This window comes from Poecilia latipinna, unplaced genomic scaffold (genome assembly GCF_001443285.1).
Source record: "Poecilia latipinna isolate Pla-1442-1.1 unplaced genomic scaffold, P_latipinna-1.0 Scaffold1464, whole genome shotgun sequence".
Lineage (NCBI taxonomy): Eukaryota > Metazoa > Chordata > Actinopteri > Cyprinodontiformes > Poeciliidae > Poecilia > Poecilia latipinna.
The window spans coordinates 55,748-83,080 of record NW_015114080.1 but is presented as its reverse complement, the minus strand read 5'-3'; the positions used below and the strand labels follow the sequence as shown (position 1 = coordinate 83,080).

The window sequence follows — 27,333 nt, the reverse complement described above, 5'->3', positions numbered from 1 at the left end:
GTCAAAATAATCACTTGGCTAAGAATTGTGCACACAATACATAGTAAAACAGATGAAACGGCAAGCACTTTTACTTGAGTAATATTATTATGAAGAGTTGCTACTGATGCTTAAGTAAAATTTCTGGAATAACTTCACAGAGTGAAAAACAAACATGTTGTAGACAAAAATGCACCAGACATATGCACACCTGTAGTTTATGTTCAGATGAGACTGTTTGCTATTATATTATAATTTAGTCTGTCTGATTGCATCATTTTAATGATCAGTTGCTCAGTACCTAAGTAGCTTTATTTTTTTACCAAATACATTTTTACATAAAGTTCTTACTTGAGTAACTTCCTACATGGCTGATTTTTATTTTTACGTGTTTTTTTTTTTGTATGTTCTTTTTTTTACTTTTATTTGGGGCAATCTGACAGAAGCGAGATTGACATTCACCGTTGCCACCAGTTCCTCTGACCACCAGGCCTTCTGATCATCACCAGCAGGCAAGGCAGGTGAAGTGTTTTCCCCAAGGACACGACAGAAGTGGGTGTTGAACTGGCTACTCGCCAATTGCAGGCCAAATTCCTACCACAGTCATCATCATTATCCCAATAAAATGTATCTGTTTGCAGAGGCATACATATTTGCAAGAACATTTTTACAAATACATTTGAAATGGTTCAAATTGCTAAATTGTATCTCAGCCAAAACAAACTTCCCCCCTGCTTGTAAATTCAAGCAGAAGACCTGAAACCTGTCAATATGTTTACAGTACAGAATCCCTCTCTCCCCATCACTGTGCCTGTTTGCTACATCCTAAATATTAATATAGAAAGATGCTTATTGAAATTATGAGCATAATAAAAAAGCAATTTGAAAGAACTGCAGTAATAAAGAGAACTAAGTTTAACTCAGTTTAAAACAAAGGAAGGGAGAGTACTTAAAAACTGTTCTCAAGTAAGAGCAGCACTGCTTCAACAGGCAGCTGTGGTAGTAACCATAGCCACCACCAAGCTGCACAATAGCTTGGTGGTGGCATCAGTGTCTGAATCTGTGTGTGAATGACTGACTTTAGTGTGAAGTGCTTTGGGGTCCTTTGGAATTTATAAAGTGCTGTACAAATACAAACCATTTACAATTTTACTATTTTCTAACTTGGGGTTGGGGAGAGAGTGTTGTTTCTTTCTCAGGATGAGACACAGATATTGTAGAGTAGTTTTTGACGCTAATAATTTAATGAGATTGTTAAGGAACATTCAAAGTGGTAATAACTGAAGTTGTGCATTAACTGTACATCGTTCCTTTTTAGGTCCAAACATAATAACTTAAGCTTTGTTTCTGACGAAAGGTGTGGCACGTCCAGACATTTATCTGTTCTAAGCATTTGATCTAAGAATTTTCTTTTCTTGAAGGTTATGAAATCAAGTTCACCAGCTGAAGGTTTACTACTACTGTGAATAAGATTATAGGTGTTATGATGCATGTAAACATTTTCAGAAAATACATTTTCATAATAAATAATGAGTCTTTGAATGTAAAATGCTATTGGAGCCATTGCAGTTCAGTGCGAAGAGTAGTTGTCTTCCGAACCAAATGATGTGGGCTTGAATTTGAAACTTAGCCCCCAGTTTTCTATTGATCAGTGGATGTGTGCTTGTTTGTGAATGCAACTAGATGAATGTGGCTCTAGTGTAATGCCCTTTAGGTGGGCAGTGTGAGCCAGAAGTGCTATATTCATTCAAACAGTTAATAATTTTCCATTTTAATATTAGCACATAACATCAAAACAATCCATTGTGTCACGCAGTGTTGCATGACGTTACATGGTCAAAATCTGTTACCCCCTCTCTTTCATCCTACTGCACCTTAATTTGAAGATGTGGAGGCAGAAAGCAACAGAGCTATTATATTTTCCTGTGATGAAACGTAATAAAAACAGCACAAATTCTTTCATAAAGACACTATATAAAGGTTTGAACCAGTTCTAGGGACATTTGTCTGGGATCAGTGATATATAAAATTGATTTTGTGGAGGACCATCTTACTTACTACCATCTTTCCAATAAATGTGAGGAATAAGTTGCTATAGTGTTAAGTTATATTTACAGTTCACAGAATTTCAGAGGGTGTGCTCGAGGTTTTCATTAATGTGTACCTCTGTGATGGACTTATCTGCATCCTGCCTACTTCCCTTTAAAAAAAAGACAAATAAAAAAAAATATGTAATTCCAGGTTAATGGTTATTCTACTCATCACACATATTTTTGTATGTGTGATGCACATTACGTTTGTATATTACTCACTTTAACCTATTTTTGGGGCTGAAAACCAAACACAGTATGTTAAGACAAATTCATAACCTGTTAAATTCACCTTGGCTGGATTTGTTCATATTTGTCCCAGGAGTTATAAAAATACATTGGATGCTTTTTAACCGACAGATGGGAAGACGCAAAAAGCATTTTTCATTAATCATATTTCTACAGACCATGAAGTAATCAAATAATTTTAGCTAACATTACTTTGTTGCTTTCAAGCTTTATTTTTCTAATCTGCATTTTGTTCCATTTATGAAAGGATAAAACCTGATTAGTACATGCTGGTCTCTGTAATATGTAAAAGCTGCATGTGTTAAACGGAATAACTGATTGGTTAAGTAACAAATTTTTTTATGTCAAGGCCAGTCACTCCTACCAGGAAGTTAATTAAACCAAAGCTAATAACGTCTCATCTTATGTTATTATCTTCCATATTATCTTCATCTTGTAGATATTATTAAAATACAGACTTCTATAAATAAATAAATATATATATATATATATATATATATATATATATATATATATATATATATATATATATATATATATATCTAGTAGGCTATTTTTGATAGGAGTGTTTTCTAGAAAGTTCCTGGTGGTTGGTGCTGTTGCTATGGCTCAGAAACAATCAAGCCGTCGTTCATATAGATGAGAAAGGAAACAGCAGTAAACGTGCTGCGATGGGACGGGGTGCCCTAGCAACCAGATACAGGCTGCTGGCCATGTTGCCCCTCCTCACAGATTCACGAGCGTAAAAACGGGACTTGAACCGGAAACCAAACTTCTTTCTTGAAACTTTTTTCTCCGAGGCAAAAGAGGAAAACGAAGCGACCCTTGGTGTCAGAGGCTGCACAGTTCCCTCTTTTCAGCATTTACGACTACTACTGGAAATGTGTCAGCTGCTCACCAGCAGGCAACCGTTTCACAGCGTTTCTGAGCGGGACACTGAGAGCGACGTCGTGTGATTTTTGGGCTAGTCTGCAGCCACATAACGGACCCTGCTGCTTTATCATGGAAGATGTGAGTACTCGCGTCCTCTGCCATGTAGTGTTCTCGCTGCTTTTGCGTGTAATCATCCGGACTGAGACTTTGACGCACTTTGGAGAGATTTGAAAGAATTCGTGTTGGGATGATGGACACGTCAAAAGTTAGACACACACATACACACGCACATACATCAGGGCGCGACCAACTTGTAGCTGTAAAGTTGGGGCCCAGAGAAGTGAATTCTAATAGGAACCATGTATCCCAGTGTTGTTTCCTCTATTTAAACCGACTCACTTTGTGCCACAGAGGGAGATGCCCACCTGTCAACCTGTTGCCTCAGTTCGCTGGTAAACTTCCAGACAGGCAGCAGGATCGGAGGAATGTCCGTTTAAAAAGCGAGCATTTTTACAGTGTCGCCGTGTGAGAATGGAAAAACTGAACACCTGGATCAGAAACTAGAATCTTTTTAAACTCAGAGGACTGCAGCACTTTCAGCTTGAGTTAAACTCCGATTGAGTGGGCATGCAAACTGCCATTTTCAAAGCCCAACGATTCATTTCATCAGGTGAACTTAGGGGAAGTTCTGTTCCTGCACAAGATGGGGAAACTCGGTTAAAGTTGGTGCCAAATACTTCCTAGATTACCCTTTATCAGAGACCGTGATGATAAGCACTTATCCGGAAGAGTTGGACAAGTTTGTAAATAAAGTTTGGTGTTTTATTAAAGAATAGCCAAACTGAGATTTGATGTGTTTTTAGACGATATCTGCAGAAGAGCAGAGAACTTATGGGTTTGTTCTGTTGAATAGAAACTGATGAGCTGCAGGCCACACAGCAACCTGACATTTTGAGGAAGCAACTTATTAAAAACGGGAAGTCATGCAGCGACGTACTAGGTTCGTTTAGCACATGCAGGGGACTGTTTTCATCCACTTTCATGTACAGAACCACACCCTGAGATGAAAAGTACAGACAGAAACCAACTCCAGCAACATGGAGCTCCCACATTCAAACCAAGGCATATTTCTTGTGCCTGGGTTTGAATTCAGCAACTATCTACTGTTATTCACACTGCTGTGCTAGCAAGGACTGAATGGTGACAGTTACATTTTATCTGGTAGCTTAAAAGCCATTCGACAGAAATGAAAATATCAGCAAGAAAACTAGCCCCACCCTAATGTGACGCAGGCATTTTGTTCTGATGAACTGATCAAATGATCAGCAGTAGGCATAAACACCTCTATAAAAGGAGAGGTTCTATTTAGAGCAGGTGTGTCCAACTTGTGGCTAAGGGACCATTTATGATCTTCAGAATGATTGTTTTGCGGCCTGTGGAGAACAATTCAAGAATAGCTCAGATTTGGTGCTCTACAGACATACCTTTATTTTTAATTGGGGTGAAATTTTAAATAAGGCCAGGTGTTTCAAAATACTTTTACAAAGTAATTAAGAAACTTTTGCTTCACAATTTTAGCCTCTGTGGTAAAAAGTTTGAACAGTTTTGATCTTGAGCACAGAGGCGTAGACACGACATTTTGAAAGGCTGCTCTTCGTTCTGAGAAAGACAATAAAGCCATTTCCAAACATTTTTGAGTTTTATATTCTAATTTCAAGGAAGATTAGTAACAAGTTGGAAACATTCAAGATAGCTACAAATCTTCCCAGGAGTGATTGTTCTAGAAAAGTTAAAGAAATGATTTTTATAAAACCTTGAGGTTTCCTCTGAGAGGTTCCCACTCAGAGGGAACCTGAGAGTTAATCACATGTAGTGTAATTAACATTAAATCATTAATGTAATTGACATTACATGTATCTTGAACTTAAAGAAGTTCAAAATAGTATCAGAAAAAGCCTGAACCCATATTTCTGCTCTGGTCTCTTTAAAAAGAACATGACAGCAGCACTGAGACACATGACATATCGAACAGTGAGGTTTGGACAGACGGTACCAGAGTAGAGAGAGCTGAACTCACTGCACAGGCAGACAATGCACATCAGCAAAAACACCTTGTGAAGCATAGAGGTGGAGGGCTGATGATCTCGGCCTGTTTGTGCAGAAACAGAACCTAACAGCTGAAACTCGGCCCAAACTGGGTTGACAGCTGGATAATAATCTAAAACCCAGCAACATATTCCAAACAGAATGAATAAAAATGAAAATAGCCTGAATTGAAACTGTGTGAAAAGGAACTAGTGACAGAGGTATGTTGAAGAAGAGGAACATTGATTTGGAAGTGTGTTTTTACCCAGAAGTTCTCATACATTTATTAATATCTTGGCTTCTCACTTTGAGGCTGTTATGATTTGAATGTTGGACTATTCAACATTCAGTGCATGTCTCCATAACACTTGATTGATCTTTGGAATGTGGCAAGTTCTAACTGATCACTGTTGTGGTTCCCTTTTCCCCCAACTCTGCTTTAACTTTTCCCACCAAATGCGATGCGACCCTTCCAGGCTGCTCTTTGTCTCGTCTCTGCAGCGCGCTGACCTGCAGTGCATGGTGTGACGTGTCTGCCTCACTCGTTAGGAAAGAGCCAACAGACTGCCACTCTATGTGTTGGCCAGAAAACAATTAACCCTCTCTTGGGATCAGCCTCTACCGCACAAAGGAAGTGTGTGTGCAAGTGGTCTGGCTGAGACTCTGCTTCCAGTTTCTGGGGAAAACAAGAGGATGAGCAACATGAAAGATCTGTGTCAGAGTTTCTGATTCTAGCCCTGGTTTGAATGGTGCATGAAAGGATGCTTTAGTTCCTGTAATGTTTAGTTGATGGAGAGTTAAACGCTGAAGTATGAATACACCAGTTAATTAGTGATACAAATGTCCCTTGATAATTTCTGAACAGTGATCAGCAGCTCGAGTGCTGAAAACACAGATCTCCTGGTAAAGATTTGTTAGAAAATACAAAATACTAAAAGAAATAGGTTTTGGATTGCTGTAGAATAATCAGGCACTGAAAAACTTGTCACCTAAACCTTTAATTACAATGCTCTCCTCCAGTGTGGGAAAATACATTATGAAAAAACAGTTTTAAATAAAATCACCAGTGAGATAGTTATTGCTAGTTATACCTTTTCCAACCTCCTGTTTGGCTTTCTGGCAGCCTCCTCCTGCAACATCTCCAAAAGTTGGAGCACACAGAGACGAGATCTTTTTAAGAAGTGTTTCATAGATGTGTTTATGGAGCACTGGTGAAACCAACATGCTGCTTTCTGCCCCAGTGCTTACCTATCTATAAATATTCGACAGATCAAATCAAGCTTGTTCCAATTTAGGCCAGGTCAACAAAGAATACTTATTATTAAACTCTGACAGCGTAAAGTTCTGTTTTTATTTACTTATGCTTATAATATTGTTTGTAACAGCAATATGTTGTGATAGTTGATTTAGAACCAAAAGGAGCCTCACAATATTTCATAATACATTTTGCTAACAGAAATCACTCATTAAAAATAAACACTTGCATTTTGACTGAATAATAGTGACCACTTGCATGTTAATGTTTAAATCTGGAAATTTTGCGCATGTACACGACAACGGAGGGCAAACAGACTATGCTTTTCCATGCCATCCATAGCCGCTCTGCCGTGGTAGAACAGTTCAGTTAACTAAATGAAACCTGGAGATGTAGCTATTATTAATTCAGGCAGTGCGTCACATCAAAAGGAAAAATAACACGTAAAAAACTGTTGAAGAATTACTCAAAATCATTTGTATTCTTTTTTCTCGCTTTCTGTGTTGGCTACGTAACACTCAGACTTGTTGCTATAGCAACTCAATACCAAAAAACATGCAAACATTTCCCACACAAAGAACGGACCATTCAGTCCGTTACAGTATTATGTTTTTATACTTGATGTTTATTTTATGATTATTAATAAGTGATCGCTGCTATTAGCTAATTAACACAACACAACTGATGATCTGTCGGAGTTGGTATGTCAATCAATCAATCAATCAATCAATCAATCAAATTTTATTTGTATAGAACATTTCAGCAACAAGGCATTTCAAGGTGCATTACATAATTAAAGAAAAAAAAATAAGAACAGTGGGTTGCCGTTTTTATTTTTTAACTGTACCAAAACACACCGAATTCCACATCACATCTACATGTTACAGCTGTCAAAGTGAAATGACTGACCCACTGTCTCCCTTGCTATTTTTTTCTTAAAAGAAAAATATTTTTTCTGACCTAGTTAGTTGTCTACAATTATTAGCACTGTGTCTCATTTTCTTTTATATATTAGGCATATTGACAATTTAACAGCTAAAACAATACTAATCATTGTCAGCTATCAACTTTTGCCCTCCAGCAGTGTGATGTTGGCAGGATCTTGCGTGTGTGACGTCATGCTGAACAGGGTTTATAAAACATTTTCTAGATTTTGAATGGCATTGCTCATATGGGCAGCAGGTTGCAGTGTCTTTTATAGGTTCGCTCTGATTCGTTCTTTTTCAAGACTTTGGTTTTGGCTGAGGCATTGTTGTTTGGACAGTTATTCCTTCTGTACAGCTGGAAGGATTTTTTGCTTTTTTTTTATTCTTGGGGAATTTTATGATGCGTAACCATGCAACAAAGCTTGTCTTTTTTCAACTGGAGAAGCTTATTAGCATTTCAAAAGCTTAAATCTTTCTTGAACGGTAATGCCAAATCTCAGAGGAACTGAAAAGGAACTGGTCCTGCTCTGCTTCCATCTTATGGAAGCAGAGCAGGACCAGAGCGAGAAAAGGAGGAGGTTCAGACCAACTCCTCGATCCAGAGCTGTCAACGACTGATGATGTCATCCAGGACATGTTACTGTGGAATATCGTCTCTGTTGCCAGGGTACTTAGCTGCTTGCATGACATGAAGGTCACGAGACTGTCATACTGCAACAGTCTTCAATTAGAGGCCTCTTCATATTCGTTGGAGGGCTAATTGCTACTGGAGATCCAAGTATTTTTGTCGAATTTTTAGTGTAAATATTTGAAATAAAACTGAAATAACTTATAAGTAACATTCCAGCAAGAACGGTACTTCTAACAATTCCTTGTTCTTGACTTAAAACAACAACTTTTATTGTTGTTTTAAGTCAACAACAATGTCAGCAACTCTTGTTGACATTGTTAAAAGCAATTCTTGTTTTTAAGTCAAAACAACAAATAACTTAAAAAATTGTTGTTTTAACTCAACAATTCCTTAAAATTTATAAAACGAGTTGTTCTAGTTCCACTGGCAGATTATTAATGTTATAACATGGGAAAATCTTTTAAGTGAAAATGTGGAATCTGTGGAATTGCTACTCTTTTTTTTTTTTCTTTTTGCTGAAAAGTTACTTGTAAGTTAATTTTTCTTTTTTCACATGCACTATGACATTGCACCAGAGACTAGACCAAAAGTATTTGGTGTGTTTTTTCAGTGCAGTCACAGCTGAAAACTCTCAGCTGTGAGGACAGAACCAACCCAGAACCTTCTCTCTCTGAAGAACCTCAGGGATTATTAACACAATGTTTTGGAATATGATTGGATTTGAGCCAGTCAGCTTCCAGTGGTTCTCTTTCTGCTCCAGTAACTGAAGCCAGTGGTTATGATGTCATTCGCTGGTTTTCATGTTCCTGATGAACTCAGCATTGTGCTGACCTTTGACACCTCTGTTCTCTTTCCTGTTTGTCTGTCATGAAGTTTGGGTCTGAAAAGAAGTTCAGTGGAGGGTTTCTGTGAGCTTGCTCTTGCTTTGTTGGATTCCTGCATTGATAACCTCAAGGTCGTTTGACAGTCACTCCCCCAACTCCCCCCCCCCACACACACACACACACACACACACACACCCCTTCACCACCGCTAAACCACCTTGGATGAGTTACAGAATATCTGATGTGCTCACTAAGACTCAGCTGTGCATGCTGCCTCCCACTGCCTGGTGCTTACATGTACGGTACCTTCAAAATGCTTATGGCATCAGAAAAACATCTAAATATGGTTAAAAAGTTACTGATGTTGTCAGGCGTACCCTGACTGGCATAGGAGAGTAGAGGAACCAAAGATTATACTCAAGTAAGAGTAGCACTACTTCAGCATATTTTTACTTAAGTAATTACTGATGTAAGAGTAAGAAAAGTATTTGGCAAATAGTCAATTCAAGTAAAGAGTAAATTATCAAAACATCAGTTATTTAATGTTTAAAAATTACATCATCAGGACAGAAATAAAAATAATTAATATAAATAACATAATTACAAAATAACAAAATTAGGCAAAAGAAACATTTTTCCAAATCCATTTCTTTAAAACAAAGAAAAAAACTAACAAAACTTGCAGGTATGTATCTGTGTCGGGTGAATCTTTGGTTAGAACAAGCTTGTTTTTCATTCAGTGAAGTTACTCACAGTTGGATCATTTTACTCAAGTAAAAATAGCGATACTTCATAATAATTTAACTTAAGTAAAAGTGATAAGTACAGCGTAGTAAAAATACTCCTAAAAGTACATTTTTCCCCAAAAACTTACTCACATAAACATAACTGAGTAAATGTAACTAATTACTTTGCAACTCTGCTGACTGGACATGCTTCTGTTTGTCATCTGGACATTGCTGGTTAATATCAGCTGACTGAAAGCGTCTCTATTTGTCACCAAACAACCAGGCCATCATCCAGCCTAATTCATCCCATCATTAGATTCAGTTCCCATCTTAGTCAGGTGACTAAAGAACTACAGCCTTTATGTTTGGGAGGGACGATCAGTGTCCACAGTGCACCGTTGCTCTTTGTAAATGTTTCTTCACTGATGTTGCACTGTTCCAAAAATAGATTTCCTTCCTGACTAGTTGATCTGTGACAAACCACAACACCAAGCACCTGATGAGGTTAGTGCTTTTGCTTTAAATATTTGACCACGTCACAAAGTTTTACTGGTCAGGAAGAGGCCGAGGCCATATTTCACACACACCCACACACACGCCCACATGCACGCACACACACACACGGTTTCATTGCCAATGAAAGGGAAATTTTCGATGATGCATTCTATTTCTTTATGTTGTGTGTGGGTTGAGCATCATTTCTGGTGACCTCAGTGTCTTTTCTTTGACTGGGAGCCATGTTGTATCTCTCTGGATTGTTTAGTATTCATTGCTGAACATTTGGCTACATTAATACACAATACACATCACTAACACAAAGCAGGAAGTTGATCTGAAAGATGAACTGTAACATCTCTACAAAACAGGAAGTCAGTATAAAAAAATCAGTTTAGCATCTTTCCACTTTATGAATGTTCTGTTGTGTTTCTATTAAAATACTGGAACAGTTGTCAGTGTTGTAACATATAGGTCTAGTGTTTAAATCCTGCCTGACTGCCTCAGGGTTTGCATGTTTTTTCTGTATATGCATGGGTTCTGTTACTGTCATTTTGGGTTAACTGGTCAGATTTCTGCCAGGTGTCTGCCAGCAGGGTTGCTGTTGTTGATAGGCTGGTGACTTGTCCAGGTGTTACCCTCCTTCTGTTCCTGCTGGAGGTCCACTCTGTGTCATGATGGACACCCAGTGGCAAGTGTAATACAGCCACCAGCTTTGTATTATTCTGCAGGTCCTCATCTACAAACAGACATCCAAGAAGTGATTGGTCAATGGTTTAAGACATTCTGTGTTCATTTGTTGAAATAAGACAACACCAGATGTGTGAACTTGATGGTAACAGAAAATGGGTAGAAAAACAAAACATTTTTAAGCATAAGGTTAGTTTATAGAAAATTATGAATGGATAGGCACTCTATTTCTGGTTATTAGCCATTAACTTCAATCTCATTTTGCCATATTTTTAGTGTAACTAAAAGAGTAGATTGTTGTAAAATCTGGTTCTTGATGTAGCCTACATATCCATAAATTTAAAACGCATTGTTGACATTATTTCTTTTCAGTTTTTACTGCATCTGAAGCTTGTCAAAACTCCTAGATGACCAGCAGCTTGTGTTCCTCATGATGTTATTAACATTTTACCAGCATTATTGGTGAGGCTTCTCAACACTTCAAGCCATTCTGGAGGGGAGTCTGCTGCAGTGAGCTGAGCAGGTCAGCAGGAGGATCAATGAGCTCCAGATGTTCGCTGACCTAAACCTTCATTAGAAACACATGTCTGGTGCTGAAACCTGCTCTCTGTTCACTCCTCCTTTAGAAAGGCTTACACCAGTTAGATTTGCTTCACGGTTTCATTGCACAACTGCTTCGGCGCTCATTTTAGTGCTCACCACAACACCACAGACAAGACAGAAAAACATCTGTGGCCGGCTGTATACCTAGAGGTTGGTTAATGCTTGAGCGTAGAGTGGACTTCCTATGTTTGACCAGAAATGTGTGCGTGCGTGTGGTGTGTGTGTGTGTGTGTGTTATCACTCTGAAGAGTTTTGGTAATCAGCCAGAGTTTGACTAATGGTTGCTGTTCCTGCACCACTGTGTTTCCTATGTTGACTCAGTAGGATGCATGGTCAGCATGTCCAGGACTGAAGCAGTGGGGTCCTTCTTTACTGACCGGAGCTCTTCTGGATCCTTCATCTCTAGCTTTGGGATGCCTCTCCTCCCCACTTGGTGTCGCTCTCTACAGCGGCTGCACTGCTGTTCACCACACTGAGGAACACTCACACTTACAGTAAAAGTGGAAAATTGTAAAACGACCTCCCACCTAATTCCAAAAAGATATATACCCTGTGGAGGTTCCTAAAGGAGAAGCAAGACTTAGATAGTGGTGTACAGGAGACACTACATTTAATTTCCTGAGAAGGTTTGTCAGCATGTGGCTAAACCACAGCATTACATAGTTACTAACAGATATTTGCTGCTCATAAGTACTTATAACAGCATTGCTTAATAAACATAGATGGAGATAAAAAGCTAATAGAGGCCCAGACATTGGACCACATCAAGCCACTAACACAACTGTAAATGTGTTCAGTTTGTCCAGTCATTACTTCTGTTATTTACCAGCTTGGAATGCAACCATTAGCTAGTGTTAATACTCTTTGTCATCCAGAGTATTCTGACTGGAACTTTGTTTTTTTTTTTTTTTAGGTCATTTACTTCATAATTTTGTTGTTTGCATCTGAAATCATAATTGACATAAACAGTCTTAAGCAGTCTTGCCAATACAGTTTTGGCATTAATCTGAGTTTAACTGTAACTCACTGTCACAGGTGTATCAACAATGGTTTTAAATAATAGTTTCCATTTTCTAACATGCAGATCCTCCAGGTTGGGTCTAGGAAATCCAAGAGGTTCATGCTTGAAACCTGGAGCAAACCAAAAGTGCAGTTGTAAGAGGTTGATTTAATTGCTGAAATATTCAGCTCTTTAGTCACACAACAGGAATAGAGTGTGTTCTGCCTCTATGTTTAGCTGCATTTGCACTCTGCTGATGTGTATGTGTGACTTCCTTCCTCTGTATCAATGCAGGGTACAAAGGAGGACACTGCCCAGCAAAATAAGCCAAAGTTCCTGAGTAAGGCTGGCTGGGTGAAGAAGGCCCATGGCCGCCTGCTGACGAGCTACAAAGACCGCTACCTTCATGTGGAGAAGACCGAGGTTGTAGTGTATGAAAATGAGGTACAATACAGCAGAGGCCTGCTTCAGTGTTGTCACATGACCCCAAAGATGTCATTATGCTTTGGGTGACCTTGCTCCAGACTGGTCCATACAGAACTTTACTTTGTTTTCCAGGATCTGCAGAACTGCCTGGAGCGGCTGGACTTGGAAAACTATGAAACATGCCATGAATTGAAGAGTCCTTTCAAGAAGAAGCACAGACTGGTTCTGATACGGTCTCCAAAGTCTGGAAACAAGGTGAGTTAAGACGCGCTTTAACAGGATGTTCAATGGAAGAAAGACCAGTTCATTTATTTCAGAGCACCAGTTACCATGGTAATCAGTTCTTGTGTTGTGTAGGTTATTTCCACTGGGTGTGGCATATTTAAAGCATCCAGTTTGAATTCTGTTCCAAAAACTTAGGTGAGGACATTTTGGTGGTGCCTCCATATTTACTTTTTAAGAAACTGATTCTATCTAGTAACTTAGTCCAGACATATTAAGAAAACATGGAATTACTGTCAAATTCCTGCAACTGCTTCAGTGTTGCTTCAGTGTTGTGTAGGCCTTTTCACCAATAGTTGATGACGATCTGTATTGGTTCATGGTATTTAGTGTATGGTGATGAACTGAAGCATCATCAGTCAGCTGATAGTTGACTGTTAGAAGAATAACAGTCAACTATCAGACAGAAACAACAATGATGTATTGAGATTTAAAATGGATGTGACAATTGTAATAACTGCAACAGTTTGTAAATTATGACATCGTTCAACATTTTATTTAATTAAATTAAATATATAAAGTCTTTATATTTTTAAGTTGTAAAGAATTTCTAACTTAAAGATATAGTGTTACAAAAAATTATTGAACATTTGAATAATTCAACATATTCAAATGTTCAGTTATCACTGGCTAAATATATATACAATTTGACAAGTCATTTCGTCCAAGTCTAAGTCAATTCTCAGTTCTTTTGCCCCAAGTTAGAGTTGAGTCTTTAAAGAAAATACATTTATTCTCATCTAATCAACAACATCTAGGTCACCTCTAACTCTGTGTTGCTGTGTTTAAAACTTATTTAATTATATTATTTTGAAAATTCACCAAATTTAATTTTTACCCTATTGGAAATAGCCAAAATAAATATAGAAGGATGTTAAAACCTATGAATGTTTCATTTTTTAATTAATTAATTAATTTTTGTCTTTACGATAACCATTGTTCATCCCTGTTGTCATATTGTCCTCTCCTTTTTTGTATATTGTATTAAATATGGTTTGGAGAGTATTCTCCTCCTCACTGACCTGGAGAAGTTTTAAGTTTGGGAAAACATTTAACAAATCAACATTTAATTGATTTATTAAATGTTTGTTATACAGGTTGAGAAGAGAGGAAGGGAAAGCATAGATAAAATGGAACAATCTGACATCACTGAATTATCTGTTGTCAAGCCAATCGCTGCGCTAAAGCTACAACCACCGGTAGCCTCAGCTACACCTGGAGATACAGCTTCAACATCAAAACATAGCAAAGCACAATGAAATAATAACCGGTTTTATCCTAAACTAATGTACTCTGCCCAGACACAACTTCTTAAAGTGAACCCTTGTGATGAACAGGAGCACAGTGAGATCAGTAGCTTCACATGAACTTTTCACATGGCGTTTTCTTCAGGTAGTGGAAGGAAAAGTCCTTTGGGATTAGAGATAACCTATTTTTTCTCAGAGAATATTTTTTGCCAAGATTCATCTGATTTTACACAGCCAGTGTTTTTTCTTTGAAAATGCAGTGTTTTTACTCAGGCAGTAAGATCAAGATATTCTGGGTGTGTCCTCCCAGTGCAGCCGGTGGAGAGCTGCAGGCAAAGAGAAAGGCATCACATATGACATCATCATTCATGTGATTCCTCCTTCATGAAAAGGGGTTAATATGCTAACCATTCTAGGATCCAGAGTTTTTTTTTTTTTTATCAGTCTTGTTTGTTCTCTGTGTAGTTCAGTCTGTGTTTCATCCCATGGCTGGACCCAACAATCCAAACTTAGTTGAATATCTGATTGACGCAATCAGAGTGTATGTTGCTGCAAATCTGACCCATTGGGCAGCTCCATATTCTCTGTTATCTCAAATAAATGTAAATTGTGTCAACCTGAATTAGCTTGTGATCAATAAAAACAGTTGTTGTGGATAGAGGCTGCTGAAAATGCATTTTCCACAAATTAATGATGCCAGTATGTAGTTTCTAATGACTGCTGGGTTACCTGCTCGGCAGATGAAGATGCAAAAATGGGAAATATCAAACTTAATACAGCTGGTTGTCTCATTTGTGTTCTTGCTAGAATATTGAAAGTGAGTGAATGCAACCAAGGCTGCTGTTGTTTCATCTGAATGATCAGCATGTGAAGAGCTACTTGGCTGCCTGTACCTTTCTCCAGGGTAACCCTTCTGAGTTGTGAGTCTGAATGGTGGCAGTAGAAACCCTCCTGGAAGTGTCCCAGCTGCAGCAGTGTGTTCCTTACACCATGCTGCTGTGCAGTTCCAATTCCCCTTCTAAGAAACAGTGGAATAGCTTTGGAATTAAATATAAAGAGGTGCCTGCTTTATACCACTGGCAGATCCATGATGTGAAGTTCCAGACTCAGACTGTAGAGGAGAAGGAGGCCTGGATCAAAGCGCTCAGTGATTGCATCAGCCGAGCTAAAAACAAAGTCTTTGACGAGGTAAACAGAAATTTCTGTTGAGGGATTCTTAATTACCTCCATCTTTATCTTTTAGCTTCGCCTCTTAATAATCTGTCCCCATCTCCACTCATCCGCATATCCTTCTCAACTACTCCATGAACACTATCTTCTTCATCTGTTGCCCAGTCATCTCCAACTTGCCTCTTAAGCTGCTCCAACTGAGCTGTCTCTCACATCATTTGAAATCCTGTTCATTTTGTCACCACAGCATCTCCACTTCTGCCTTATTTCTGTTGGCTAGAAACAGAAAGAAGGATACACTCTCCTAATAATAACTACGTAGTAAAATGTTGTTTTTTTATTGTGATATATAACAAATACAAGTGTTGAAAATGTTTGTACAACAGTAATAGAGAAAAGAAAAAAGAAAAAGAGAAATAGGAGAAGGATCCAGTATGGTACTTAGGTACTTGTAGTGTTGTCGATATGATAAAGGAAAAAGGAAGATAATGTTAAAATTACTGATCAAATAATATACCATTACTACTACTACAGAAAAGCTAATATTATTACTTTACTATTAGTTGTTATTTGTTTTGTTTTGTTTTAGTAAAATGTTCTTGCACTAGTTCTTATGTCACAAATCTGTGTCTCCATCCACTCCACCCTAACTACCCGTTCTTCTTCAGCTCCGTTGACCCCTGCTGCTTAAACTCATCCACCATGAATCTTGTTGCTTCACTATTCCACTTCTCTGTTGCTCTTATTCACATATATTTTTTATTTACATTCTATTTGTCCTCAAACATTTAGAATTTGGCATGTATATTATAGGTGAAAGTTGATGAAAGCAGTAATTTAGAGCATATTACCCGAACAAGACCTCAAGGAAACCGCAACCGGCGCCCACCAACCAGGATCCACATGAAAGAGGTATGAATCTTGAACTCGCACTGTAGAGATTGACTCTTTCATAATGTGCAAATGTTATCCAGTGTTTTCTAGAATCATAAGACATAAATAAAAAAAAGGTTTAGACCACATAGCTGTATTATTCTGTCTCTGCCAAAAGGTTTGGCCCTGATCATGTGCATAGCTATTTAACATACTGAGAATATACCAAAGACATAAATGCCATCCATCCATTCATTTTCTTACACTCTTATCCCAATGGGGTCGGGAGGGGTGCTGGTGCCTATCTTCAGCTGTCAGTCAACGGGCGAGAGGCAGGGCAACACAGAGACAGACAGGACAAACAACCATGCACGCCCACACTCACACCTAAGGAGAATTTATACAGTTATGTTTCTGGACTGTGGGAGGAAGCCGGAGCACCCAGAGAGAACCCATGCATGCACAGGGAGAACATGCAAACTCCATGCAGAAAGACCCTAGAATCAAACCACGGACTTTCTTGCTGTATGGTGACAGTACTACCAACTGCGCCACTGTGCAGAATAAATGAAAAAATCATGTCTCTGCTTCTGAAACCATTGAGGTATTCATTTGCCTGTTAATGTGATATTTCTTCCTGATATTTCACTCTTTGGAAATATTTATAGCACATAGTTTAAAATCTGCAGTGTTCTTAAAGCTTGTATTGTGTTCTGCTCTAGGTGGCAGAGGTGTCCTCCGATGGTCTCCTGCGGTTGGATCTTAATCTTGAGGATGCTGTGATCCCTAATGGGACAAATACTGCTAAAACAGACAGTACTGAAAGTCCTGAAACAGCTGTCGCAGAGAAACAATCAGTGTTGAGGACAGATGAGGAGAAGAAAGCCATCAAACCTCCCATGCCTCCCACCAAGGAGGCTAAATCCAGTGTTGTACCTGAGAATGAGCCTAATAAACAAGATGAAGAAGAAAAGGTTTGTTCAACTTTTCCATGCAGAAATACTATGTATTCTATATCTATACCATATAATACTACTACATACAATAGTCTCAAAGTAAATTTACATGAATATAATGGTCTATAAAACCGATTTCATGTTTTTCAAGGTCATGAAACCGCCAATGCCTCCATCAAAAGAATCTAAACCCAGTGTTACACCTGGGGAGGTGATTTTACAAGATGAGAATACTGATGACAAGAAAAGCACAAACCCACCACCAACACCTCCCAATAAGCCCAGCTCCAGTGGGTCATTGAGCAACCCTGTAGAAGTGTTACCAGCCTCACCAAACCACCACCCCCCAACACCTCCGTCCAAGGACAAGAAGCCTTCGCAAATGGTTGTGGAGCCCAACCAACAGACACAAGATACAGCTACTGAACAAAGTGAGGACGAAACAGCAATGATCAATGATGAGGTAGACCAGTCTGAGGAAACTGTCCAAAATGGTGAACCCAAAATGACCTCTAACAAACCCAAAGTTCTGCCAGAAGACCTGTCAACTGTCACTCAGCCTAAAGGATCACACTCCACTGCTTTTGATACCTCAGCACGTTCTCTTGAAGTAGAGGAGGCTTCACTGCAGAGTGTCCCTTCAGTAGTTGTCTGCACAGACGACCCACTCACTGAGACCCTCAACCTGAGTCCGCTTCTCCACCACCTGCCAGGAGAGAAGAAAAAGAAGGCTGAGGAGAAATCTGTAGACAGTGGCCAGCACTCTGACGATGAGAGTGAAAGCTCGGTGAGTGAAGACACGCTGGCAGCTTCCACGGCTGCTCTCCATGGAAGCCATGCTGGCCTGGATGTGTTGGATGGCACTGAAGATGAAAGGGAAATCCCTGTTAACTTAAGGCCATCAGCCAGTCTTCAGGTTAAACCAGATGTCACCCCCTGTCGGCGCTCAGAGCCTTTCCAGAAACCTCTCAAATCGTCAATCAAGGCCAGGTCTGCATCAATCGGAGATCTACTGTCTGACTCCCTGGGCTCCGGCCAGCTGAAAACCACCTGGAAAGCTGAAAATGAAGGGAGCATATCACCCTTTCAAAATTCTATAACAAAGCTTGAGACTGAAGTGGCTCTGGAGATGAAAAATACGAGTGAGCTCCTCAGTCAGGCTCAGGAGAGAAGTTACGCTGAGGTAATGCCAGAGGATCTGCTTGCTAAAGCTCTGGAGAAGCTCCAGAAGGCTGACTGCGTCCTCAGAGAGGTCAAGAAATTGAAAATTACAAAGAAGAGGATGAGCTGGTAAATAAGTAACAGCCAGTCATCTAGGAATTAACTGATTGGACATTTATTCTCTGTCCTATCAGAGAATAACTGTCACCCAAAACATTTAAAAAGGGTTCAGTTGGTTTGGGAGCATAAAACTCTGGTCTTTCTATGGAACTGAGGTTGACTTGTATATTTTGCTGTCAAATATTGGTTGACAGTTTTCTAAAGTTGGGTTAAACTCATTCAGTCTACTTAGATATGAAATAAATAAAGCCTTATGGGAAAAAACAAGTTAAAGATGGTTTTTACTGGATGTGTTAGTATTTTACTGAACACAGTTTGGTAAACTAGCTTAGGTCAGGTTGGAGGAAGTAGTCCTTTAGTGGGCAAATGTATCTCACATTTAACAGATAGAGCATCCCATGCAGCTTCTTATAATCAACACAGTACCATTCTTTGCACATTTATTGCTTCAGTTTGTTTTGTTAAATCATAACCTGAAAGAAAAGAAGATTTATTTTAACAGCAAATTAAGAAACATTTTATCATTTCCTCTGGGAACCTTAGCTTTTCTTTCAGATACATACGCTGTTTATATGATGTATATACTTGATCATTTTTCTGCAGCATATGTTTTATTGTTGATAGTGGAATTAAAATGCACCTGTATAGCTCAGGAGTTTTCAGACTAACTACATGATTAATGCAGATAAAGATGTTTCTGTTTCACATAAAGGGATCAGTTTTTAACAGTAATATATATTTTTGTACTGGTATTGTACTTTGCACAGAGCAAAGCTCACTTTAACCCATTTTACAGTTTAGTCCTTCATAAAAAAATACATTTGTGAACAATTTCTTACGCCGTAATCTAAACAGATACATTTCTGTTCAGTACTTTCTTACCAGAAAACTGTTTTAAATATGTCTCAGCATATATATGTATGTAAGAATATTTTTAATAATGGTTTTGTACACTGATTAAAAAAAGCTTTTGATAATGCTGAAATAAACCAGGAGAAGCATTTTTCCTTATGTCTTGTTCTTTAATAGAGCTGCACTGTAGTTTTCTGTGTGAAATTCAGCCAGTTGAATTTCAGTCTTTAGTTATTGTATCCCATGCACAAAAAGAAAATAGATTTCTGCTTAAAGTGAGTGAAGATGTTCAGGTTGTAGCATCACAAACCATTGACTTGACTCCTGAATATTTGCTCTTGTTGCCATGTCCTGTAAGACGTACCTGTGCTCTGCTCTAAGAACTACAAGCTTTCTATCCTCTGTTCCAAATGTGACAAGTTGCTATTTGTGTTTTTCCATTTGGAATTAAGATGTAGAGACAGTGGACCAGCATGGTCAACAGAGCCTTGTCCTCTAAAAGCGTAGCCTCATGTTGAATGTTGTCTCTTGATTTAATTAGACCCAGACTGAGACTCAGTTTATGAGTCTAACCTCCTTAACCTGCTCTGAGGTTAGAGTTTCTAATTGGTTGATGGGAAGTTCTTCTGATTGTTCAAGACGAAAAGCTTTGGTCAAGTTCACTTTACTGCTGGGACATGGGACAACCTGTTGAAGTGATGTTCCATAGGAATTATACAAGCAAAATAAACTATGTTTTTTGTTTCATGTGTGTAACTAGATGTTCCAAGGTGTTAATTGTTGCTGTTGGGGTAGAATTAGACAATCAGCCCTGAGTCAGCTCTAAAAGCCACAGACATGGAGTAGGAAGATGTGTAATAATTTTAAAAAGACAAATTCAGTTTAGGCTTTTAGCAAAGTTGTTGAAGTTTGGAATAGGAAGGAAATCACCAAAATTATGAATTACTACAATCCATGCAAAATGCTTTATATGAATCAAAAGATAGACTTGGAATCGACTTAATTGGAAAATATTTTGGTGTGTAATTGTAATAAACACAACTGATTTGGGATGCTAATATTAATCAGAATGGAACAGTAATAGATTAATGGACAATAAAAATCTTACCTGTGTAAATGATGGGAGGAGCAAAGAGTTAATATGGAAACAGGTGTGGTATAAACAACTGATCAGTTGTCCTTGAACAATTGATCTCAGTCAGTTGTTCACAGGTAGAAATACAAAACTATCAATTTAAAGGAATTTAAATGACAAATGTGTGATAATTCTTACATTTGGGAAAACAGAAATAAAATATCCATTAAAACAGAGAGAGAAAGAGATCATTTCACATCTGGGATCTGGACACACTGAGCTAAACACCACTCTGTTCATTTTAGGGAAAGATACACACATTTGTAAAGATGCAATAGAGAACAATCAGACTGATAAGAAGTATGAGGAAAAAATAAAACAATGGATTCAAAACCTAAACAGAAACTAGACAAAACTAGCTTTAATTGATTTAGTCATAAATCATTTAAGAGATTAAAATTGTTATCAGACAATATTTCCGTAACTTCGATTTAAGGCACTTCTATGACAATGTAGTCCAGCTGTAGGCGGTGGTAAACCAAGTTGTTGTTTTCCCACTGCAGATGAACAGCAGGAAGGAGCAGCAGTGGCTGCTCACCATGTTTGTGGAAAATGTTATATTATTTATAGCATATGTGATTAACTGCACATATCAAGCTAAGCACCAAACAGAAAAGATTCAAATAATAGTAAGAGGAGCTGAAAAGTTTTTGGGGTTCAATAGATCTTGGGAAGATATTAATAAAAGTTTGGGATCAGATGGGAGACCAGCCCCAGGTGATAAAAACATATAATATTACAGAAGTTTAATTGCAAACGGACAGGAATTTAAAAGATATATACCTACCAGAGATTATATGTATACAGAAAACATGGCTAAAACCAAATCTAGATTTTGTTATAAAAGTATAAGAAGGGACAGAGAAGAGAGAAGTGGAGGAGGGTGTGGGGTTTTTGTAAAACAGAGAATACAAAATGAGATTTTAGGGAAAGTAGAACTGGAATATATTGTAGTTGAACTATGGGGAGTTTTTACTCTAAATCTAAGATAATACATTTTTATAATCCATGTAAATTAATGACATTTGAAAAGATGGAGGAATTGATGGGATATTTGAAAGGGAAAGCTATATGGTGTGGGGATTTTAATGCAAGTAGTTCACTATGGGGTAAGTGATAAAGATGGACAAGTTATAGAAGAATTAATGGAAATGAAAAATCTTGTATGTATTAATAATGAGAGTGGAACAAGAAATAATATAAGAAAAGGAATGGAGTTAGTAATTGATTTAACAATTGTTTAAAATGTTTTAGCTGGTATTTGTGATTGGTTCATTGATAAAAAATCTACCATAGGTAGTGATCATTATTCCATTACAACAAGAGTATAAACTTTAAATAATAAGTTTATAAAGAAAAATAAAAATTTGAATTTTTTTTTTTAATGAACCACTAGGATGGAATGGATTAAATATACCATAGGTATTTGAGTCAAATAAACATGATGTAAATGATGTAAATTTTGAAACTGTAAAAATGTTAAGAAAATGGCACCATGGTGGATGAACGAATGTAAAGAAGCATTTAAAGTACAAAAAGGTTATCCAATTTGTAAGAATTTAATTTACTAAAAAAAATATGCAATGGTAAGAAGAATTATATACAAAAAGAGAATACTGGAGATTTTTTTGTTGTACATTAGGGAGAGAAACAACAATTGAAAGAAATTGGAAAATAATTAAAAGAATGAATTGGTTGCTAGTGGCTCCAAATTTGGGTCCTGCAGCACTTCTACCAACGAGATCAATCTAAGCACATGCTACATAATAACCTATATAGTCATATTGCATATCCATGTAAGGGGGCAAAAGCTCATCTAAATGATAACAATATCATATCTTTATATAGACAGATATATTTCTATAGATAGATAAATGGATGGGTGGATTTAAGTATATATGTTTAGATCAGTGGTGCCCAAAGTTAATCCTGGAGGGCCGATGTTCATCCTGCATGTTTTGGTTCTCTTCCTGTAGTAACAACCTCCACATTAAGTCAGTGTTCTTCTCTTCTAAGCCATCATTGGATGCAGGTGTGTTAAACCAGGGAAACATGCAGGATGCCGGGCCTCCAGGACCTACTTTGGGCCCCCGTATAGTATGAATTAAATCCTTATGAACTGCGCTCCATAGCAGTAGGTGGCGGTAATGGTACTACGTGTTTTTTGCCAACTGCCAGTAAAAATAAAGAAAGAAAGAAAGAAGAAGAAAAAGCAGCAGCAGAAGAAGCCGTTTAACCATTTGTTGGGAAACACAGGGTTTATAGAACTTAATATTTTATGTTCTGGGACTGAAAACTCGGAGTTTATCCCAGATCTTCTTGTGGCTTTCACCGCATCGTCTTTTTCTCGTTTTTCCTTCCAACCTGTTTTGTTGTCTCTGAAATGATGTCTCCAGGCGAAACTGTTATGCAGTCCTGTAAGAATGAAGACGGAGGTTTGTCATTTTACTCCAGACGGTTTTACTGTCCTGTTTTTGCTGCCTTCGGCCTAAACTTTGCTGCGCTTCAGTCGTTAGCAACGCAGCTAACTGACTACCACAGAAACAAGGGGAAATAAGTATCTGATACACCGAAGACTGATCAAGCTTCCCCTCGTTTCACCTCAACTGTAAGAGACGGCATCTAAAAAATTGTATTGTGTGATTTTTAGATAACTTTTTAACATAATAAGTATTTGATCATCAAACAACCAGCAGGAGTTCTGTCTTAGATTTAACCTTTCTACCCTCCACTCATTACCTGGATTATTTAAACCTGTTGGAACTCGGTACCTGTATAAAAGACACCTGTTACTAAGGTAACCATACACTACTCCATCATGGGTTAAAATCCTACAGTGTACTAAAGGTCCCCAGCTCCGTCTTAATTAAGATGACCATCTGGACCGTCCAGAGGAGACCTGGAAAGGTCATGAGGTCAGATGAGACCAAAACAGAATTTTCTGGAATGAAGTCCACTCACTGTGTTTGGAGGAGGAAGAAACATCCCAACTGTGAAGCACGGGGGTGGAAGCATCATGCTTAGGGGCTGACTGTCTGTGAAACAGGCAGTATGGCTGCAGTGTACTGAGGAGAGGCTGGGCGGGTCATCTGTTCAGAAACGGAACATTTGGAGGGAACTGGCAACAGGCCATGAAACCTGAGCAATCTGAAGATCGGTCCATATTTCTTTTGTAGTAAATACTTATTCATATTATTTAACATATTATTCTTGCGATAAAATGCTAATTATTTAAAAATCCTACACTGATTTTTTTTTTTTTTTTTTTGTGAATCCCATCTCTCAATGCTGAGGTGAAAATCAGACCTCTCGTCTGTGGAAGTGGCTGTTCAGATACTTATTTTCCGACTGTATTGAGTGGAACTGTGCCAAACAGTCAGCTCACTTCACTGCCTGTTTGCATTCTATTTGTCAGTGTTGGGAACCAGAAGACTTCTGTGTCCGATTCACGGCTGTAAGCGTGTTTACACGGAGCAGAGCGCTCTGGAGAGTCACATCATGGACCACGAGAGCCCGGCTCAGTCCCTGCCTGGTGAGCCCACAGTCTGACTACCTCAGTTTCTTCTTCTTTTTATTCCAACAACTTAATTTGTTGTTAAACAATGCGATTGCAAGTTTAAACACAGAAAATGAAATAAGTGAAAGGTTAATGAAGAACAAATAAAAAAAAAATTGAATTCATTCAGTATTCATAAGCTTAGTAGTAGAGGTTTTCCATGAGTTTCAGGTCCTCTACCATCTTGAAGATATTCACAAGACTTTTTTTTTCATATGTTTTGGTGACAAAAAGAAAATGCACTTTGTGGAAGGCAATAAAGTTTGATGTAGATCGAAGAAATCTATTCTTGTGTATAATAATCATCCCTAGAATGACAAAGTTGTTAATTATCAGGTCATGTAGGTTTTTTTTGATGAAGTCATATACATTTTCTATTTCCAAATCTGGAAACTGTATGTATTTAGATAACATACAGTTATCTGCCTTAGCAAACATACAATGATGAGCCCATTGTGGAGTGATTTCTGACAAGATGCAGATGATTTCCTTACAACTCTTCTCATGATGTTTCATTATGTTTTTCTGGTAGATCATGTATCTTGAGGTTCCAGCATCTCTCCAACTCTGTTACTTTTTCATTTTGTTCTTTATTTTCTTTGGTAATTTGAGGAATTATTTTTCTCTTACAGTAGCTTTGCACTTTGTGATATTAGCTGTGTCATTTTCCACTAGCTTAGCAATGCTAGGTACCATTGTGGAGGTTTTTGTCAACTGCTCCCCAAAATTGTCAATTCTTAAAGTCAGTTATTCAATTGCTTCAACCAGCGTCCTGGGTTGTTTTAATCTTAATAGGTGGAGTTGATGGTTTGGTTGGAGTAACAGGGGAATTTCTCCTCTTACCAGAGAGATTAGAAGTCTCCATTGATGCATAATCATGGTCACCCAAACTAGCTTGATTTGAGGTTAGCTTAGCACCAGCTTTTCTGCTCACAATGTCTTGCTTCTCCTAGTCTGAGTAACTCTGGAATAACTACTAATTTTTTATTTATTTTTTATTTTTTTGCACAATGTGAAGGAACTCTCATGAAGACACTCACCCTCCGTTCGTCTATGTATTATTATTGGTATTATGTGCAAAATCTGGGGCAGTAGGGTGCAAGCTCATAAGAGGGCGTCTACTTGCTCAGCCATTTTGCGGTTCCTCTCTCCTGTGGTTCTGAGTTGACCCATGAAGTGTTCGCTGAGTGGCTGAAGGTTGTTTCCTCCCTCCAGGTAAGAAGCTGCTGTGCTCCACCAGCGGCTGTAGCGCCTCCTTCCCCAGCATGCAGAAACTGATGGAACATACCAGGCATCACTACAAGCCTAACATCTACTTCCAGTGAGTTGAGTCTAACAGCTGGTGTGTGTGCACGTGTGTGTGTTGGAAATGACAGAGTGTTTTCTGTGTGCGAAGGTGTGAGAGCTGCCGCACCAAGTTGCGCTCCTACCGGGGCCTCCTGGCCCACCTGCACACCTGCTCCAAGGTGCCGAGGGCCAAACCAAAGGCTGCAGAGCCAGCGGCCCCCGTGCTGGCTGCCGTGGCTGCCTCCAACTCGGCCCCCAGAACCTCTGAGCTGGCTCCTCCACAGCTAGAGTCGGTGTCTCCACAGCAGGCTCCCATCCAGACCACATCAGTCCCCTCTGCTGTCCCTGTGCCAGACTCTGCTGACCCTCCTGGGCTTGGGCCCCCCATGTTGAGTCTCCAGGAAGTCCCACCTTCCCAGCGTGTTGAAGCCCCCCCACAGAGCCCTCTCAGGGACGCAGCCGCTAAGCTGGCGGCCAGCTTCAGGCCCATAGCTCCCAAAGCAGCTGCAGACCTGGCTGCTCCAGGATCAGCTGCTTACCCTGCCTCCTCCGCTGTCTGGAGGAAGAATCAAGGTGAGCCTGTTTCCATGGTAATGAACTCAAAGCTTCTGCGCTCAAAACATATTTTCTGTTTTGAGTGTCTAAAATAACTTTCTCTTAATTTTACGTCTTAGATTAATGCTGAAAGTTATTAATAGTTCTCCAGTCATATGTCCAACAGTTATCTCCAATATTATTCACACCCTGGCAGATTAATGAGACCAGCAGGTTTCTTTTGACTGGAAGTAATCTGAATGTTTTGGTCTCTGAGCAGTAGGGTGGCGGCCCAGAGGCGCTCCAAGCTGACCTCCAAACATCATTTATCTAAACACCAGGAACTGGCAGAAATCTGCTCAGCTATTAGAACAAAGTGTGATGGCAGCAATGCCAAGAATGATTTTTTAAAACTGAATAAGTAACTTTAAAAAATTATTCTTGGCATTGCTGCCATCACACTTTGTTTAAAGACAAGTGACAGATCACTAAAACAGCTCATTCTGAAAGCTCAAAATAGGCGCAAACACAAACTGCAATGAACATGTCTTGTAGCGTATAGATCTATCCTATTCTGTTCAAGGAAGAATTATACGTCACCTTTAACTGTTTATCCTTTTGCCTCAGCTGTGTCGAGCCACAGACGTGTCCTTTGGGAGCACACTAGGGGGCGCTATACCTGTGTCCAGTGTGGTCACACCCTAACCAACCGCAAGGAAATGACTCAACATATCAACAGTCAGCACCATGGCAACAAATTTGGAGAAGAAGCAGGAAGTACTGTCCCCAAGTCTTAGCTCAAAGTTTTCTTCAGTTCTACAGCTGGGTGAGGAGAGGCGGGGCTAATCCAGACAAAAACCTAAACATGTCCCTGATCACCGTTCACATGGCTACGCTGACATCAGTCAGTGAATATTGACTAAATGTAATTCTTACTGCTTGAACTCCAAAACTTAATATTTAAGCATACTGATATCTAGCATTTTTAAATGTCCATATCTGGTTTTAATTCAATGTTAGTAGTTGATTAATATATAATGCAACAACATATTGTGATTATTATTCTCCTGGTAATAAATAACATGTTTTGGTTTGGCTCCTAACCTCTACTTTTGGTGTAATATATCTTTAAGAACATCTGCATGAGACAGATGTTCCTATGCGAAAACATGTTTAAATACTGGCAGTAAAAACAGACTTAAAGATCTGTTCCATGTTTGTCATTCTTTGTCAATTTTCTTTCAAGTCATAATCAACATTGCTGTGTGTGAACCATGGCGGTATGTCCTGGTGTGTACGCTGGTAC

At 38.7% G+C, this 27,333-nt stretch overlaps 2 protein-coding genes across 4 annotated transcripts; both read left to right on the top strand.

Moving 5' to 3' along the window:
• Positions 1-2,992: 2,992 nt before the first annotated feature.
• On the top strand, positions 2,993-19,670 carry plekho2 (pleckstrin homology domain containing, family O member 2). Of its 3 annotated transcripts, XM_015057448.1 has the most exons (8): positions 2,993-3,329; positions 12,723-12,872; positions 12,987-13,109; positions 15,467-15,571; positions 16,367-16,465; positions 17,149-17,400; positions 17,534-18,706; positions 18,745-19,670. In XM_015057448.1, exons 1-7 carry the CDS (start codon positions 3,321-3,323, stop codon positions 18,674-18,676), a joined length of 1,881 nt encoding a protein of 626 aa, XP_014912934.1. In that variant the 5' UTR covers positions 2,993-3,320; the 3' UTR covers positions 18,677-18,706; positions 18,745-19,670. The 3 variants fall into 3 exon arrangements, with proteins under 3 accessions (XP_014912934.1, XP_014912935.1, XP_014912933.1); XM_015057449.1 differs by having other exon boundaries at positions 12,732-12,872; positions 17,534-19,670; XM_015057447.1 differs by having other exon boundaries at positions 17,534-19,670.
• On the top strand, positions 14,531-27,236 carry znf414 (zinc finger protein 414). The gene is made up of 6 exons (XM_015057450.1): positions 14,531-14,543; positions 22,855-23,085; positions 24,066-24,182; positions 25,422-25,527; positions 25,603-26,066; positions 26,655-27,236. Exons 2-6 carry the CDS (start codon positions 23,034-23,036, stop codon positions 26,822-26,824), a joined length of 909 nt encoding a protein of 302 aa, XP_014912936.1. The 5' UTR covers positions 14,531-14,543; positions 22,855-23,033; the 3' UTR covers positions 26,825-27,236.
• Positions 27,237-27,333: the final 97 nt, after the last annotated feature.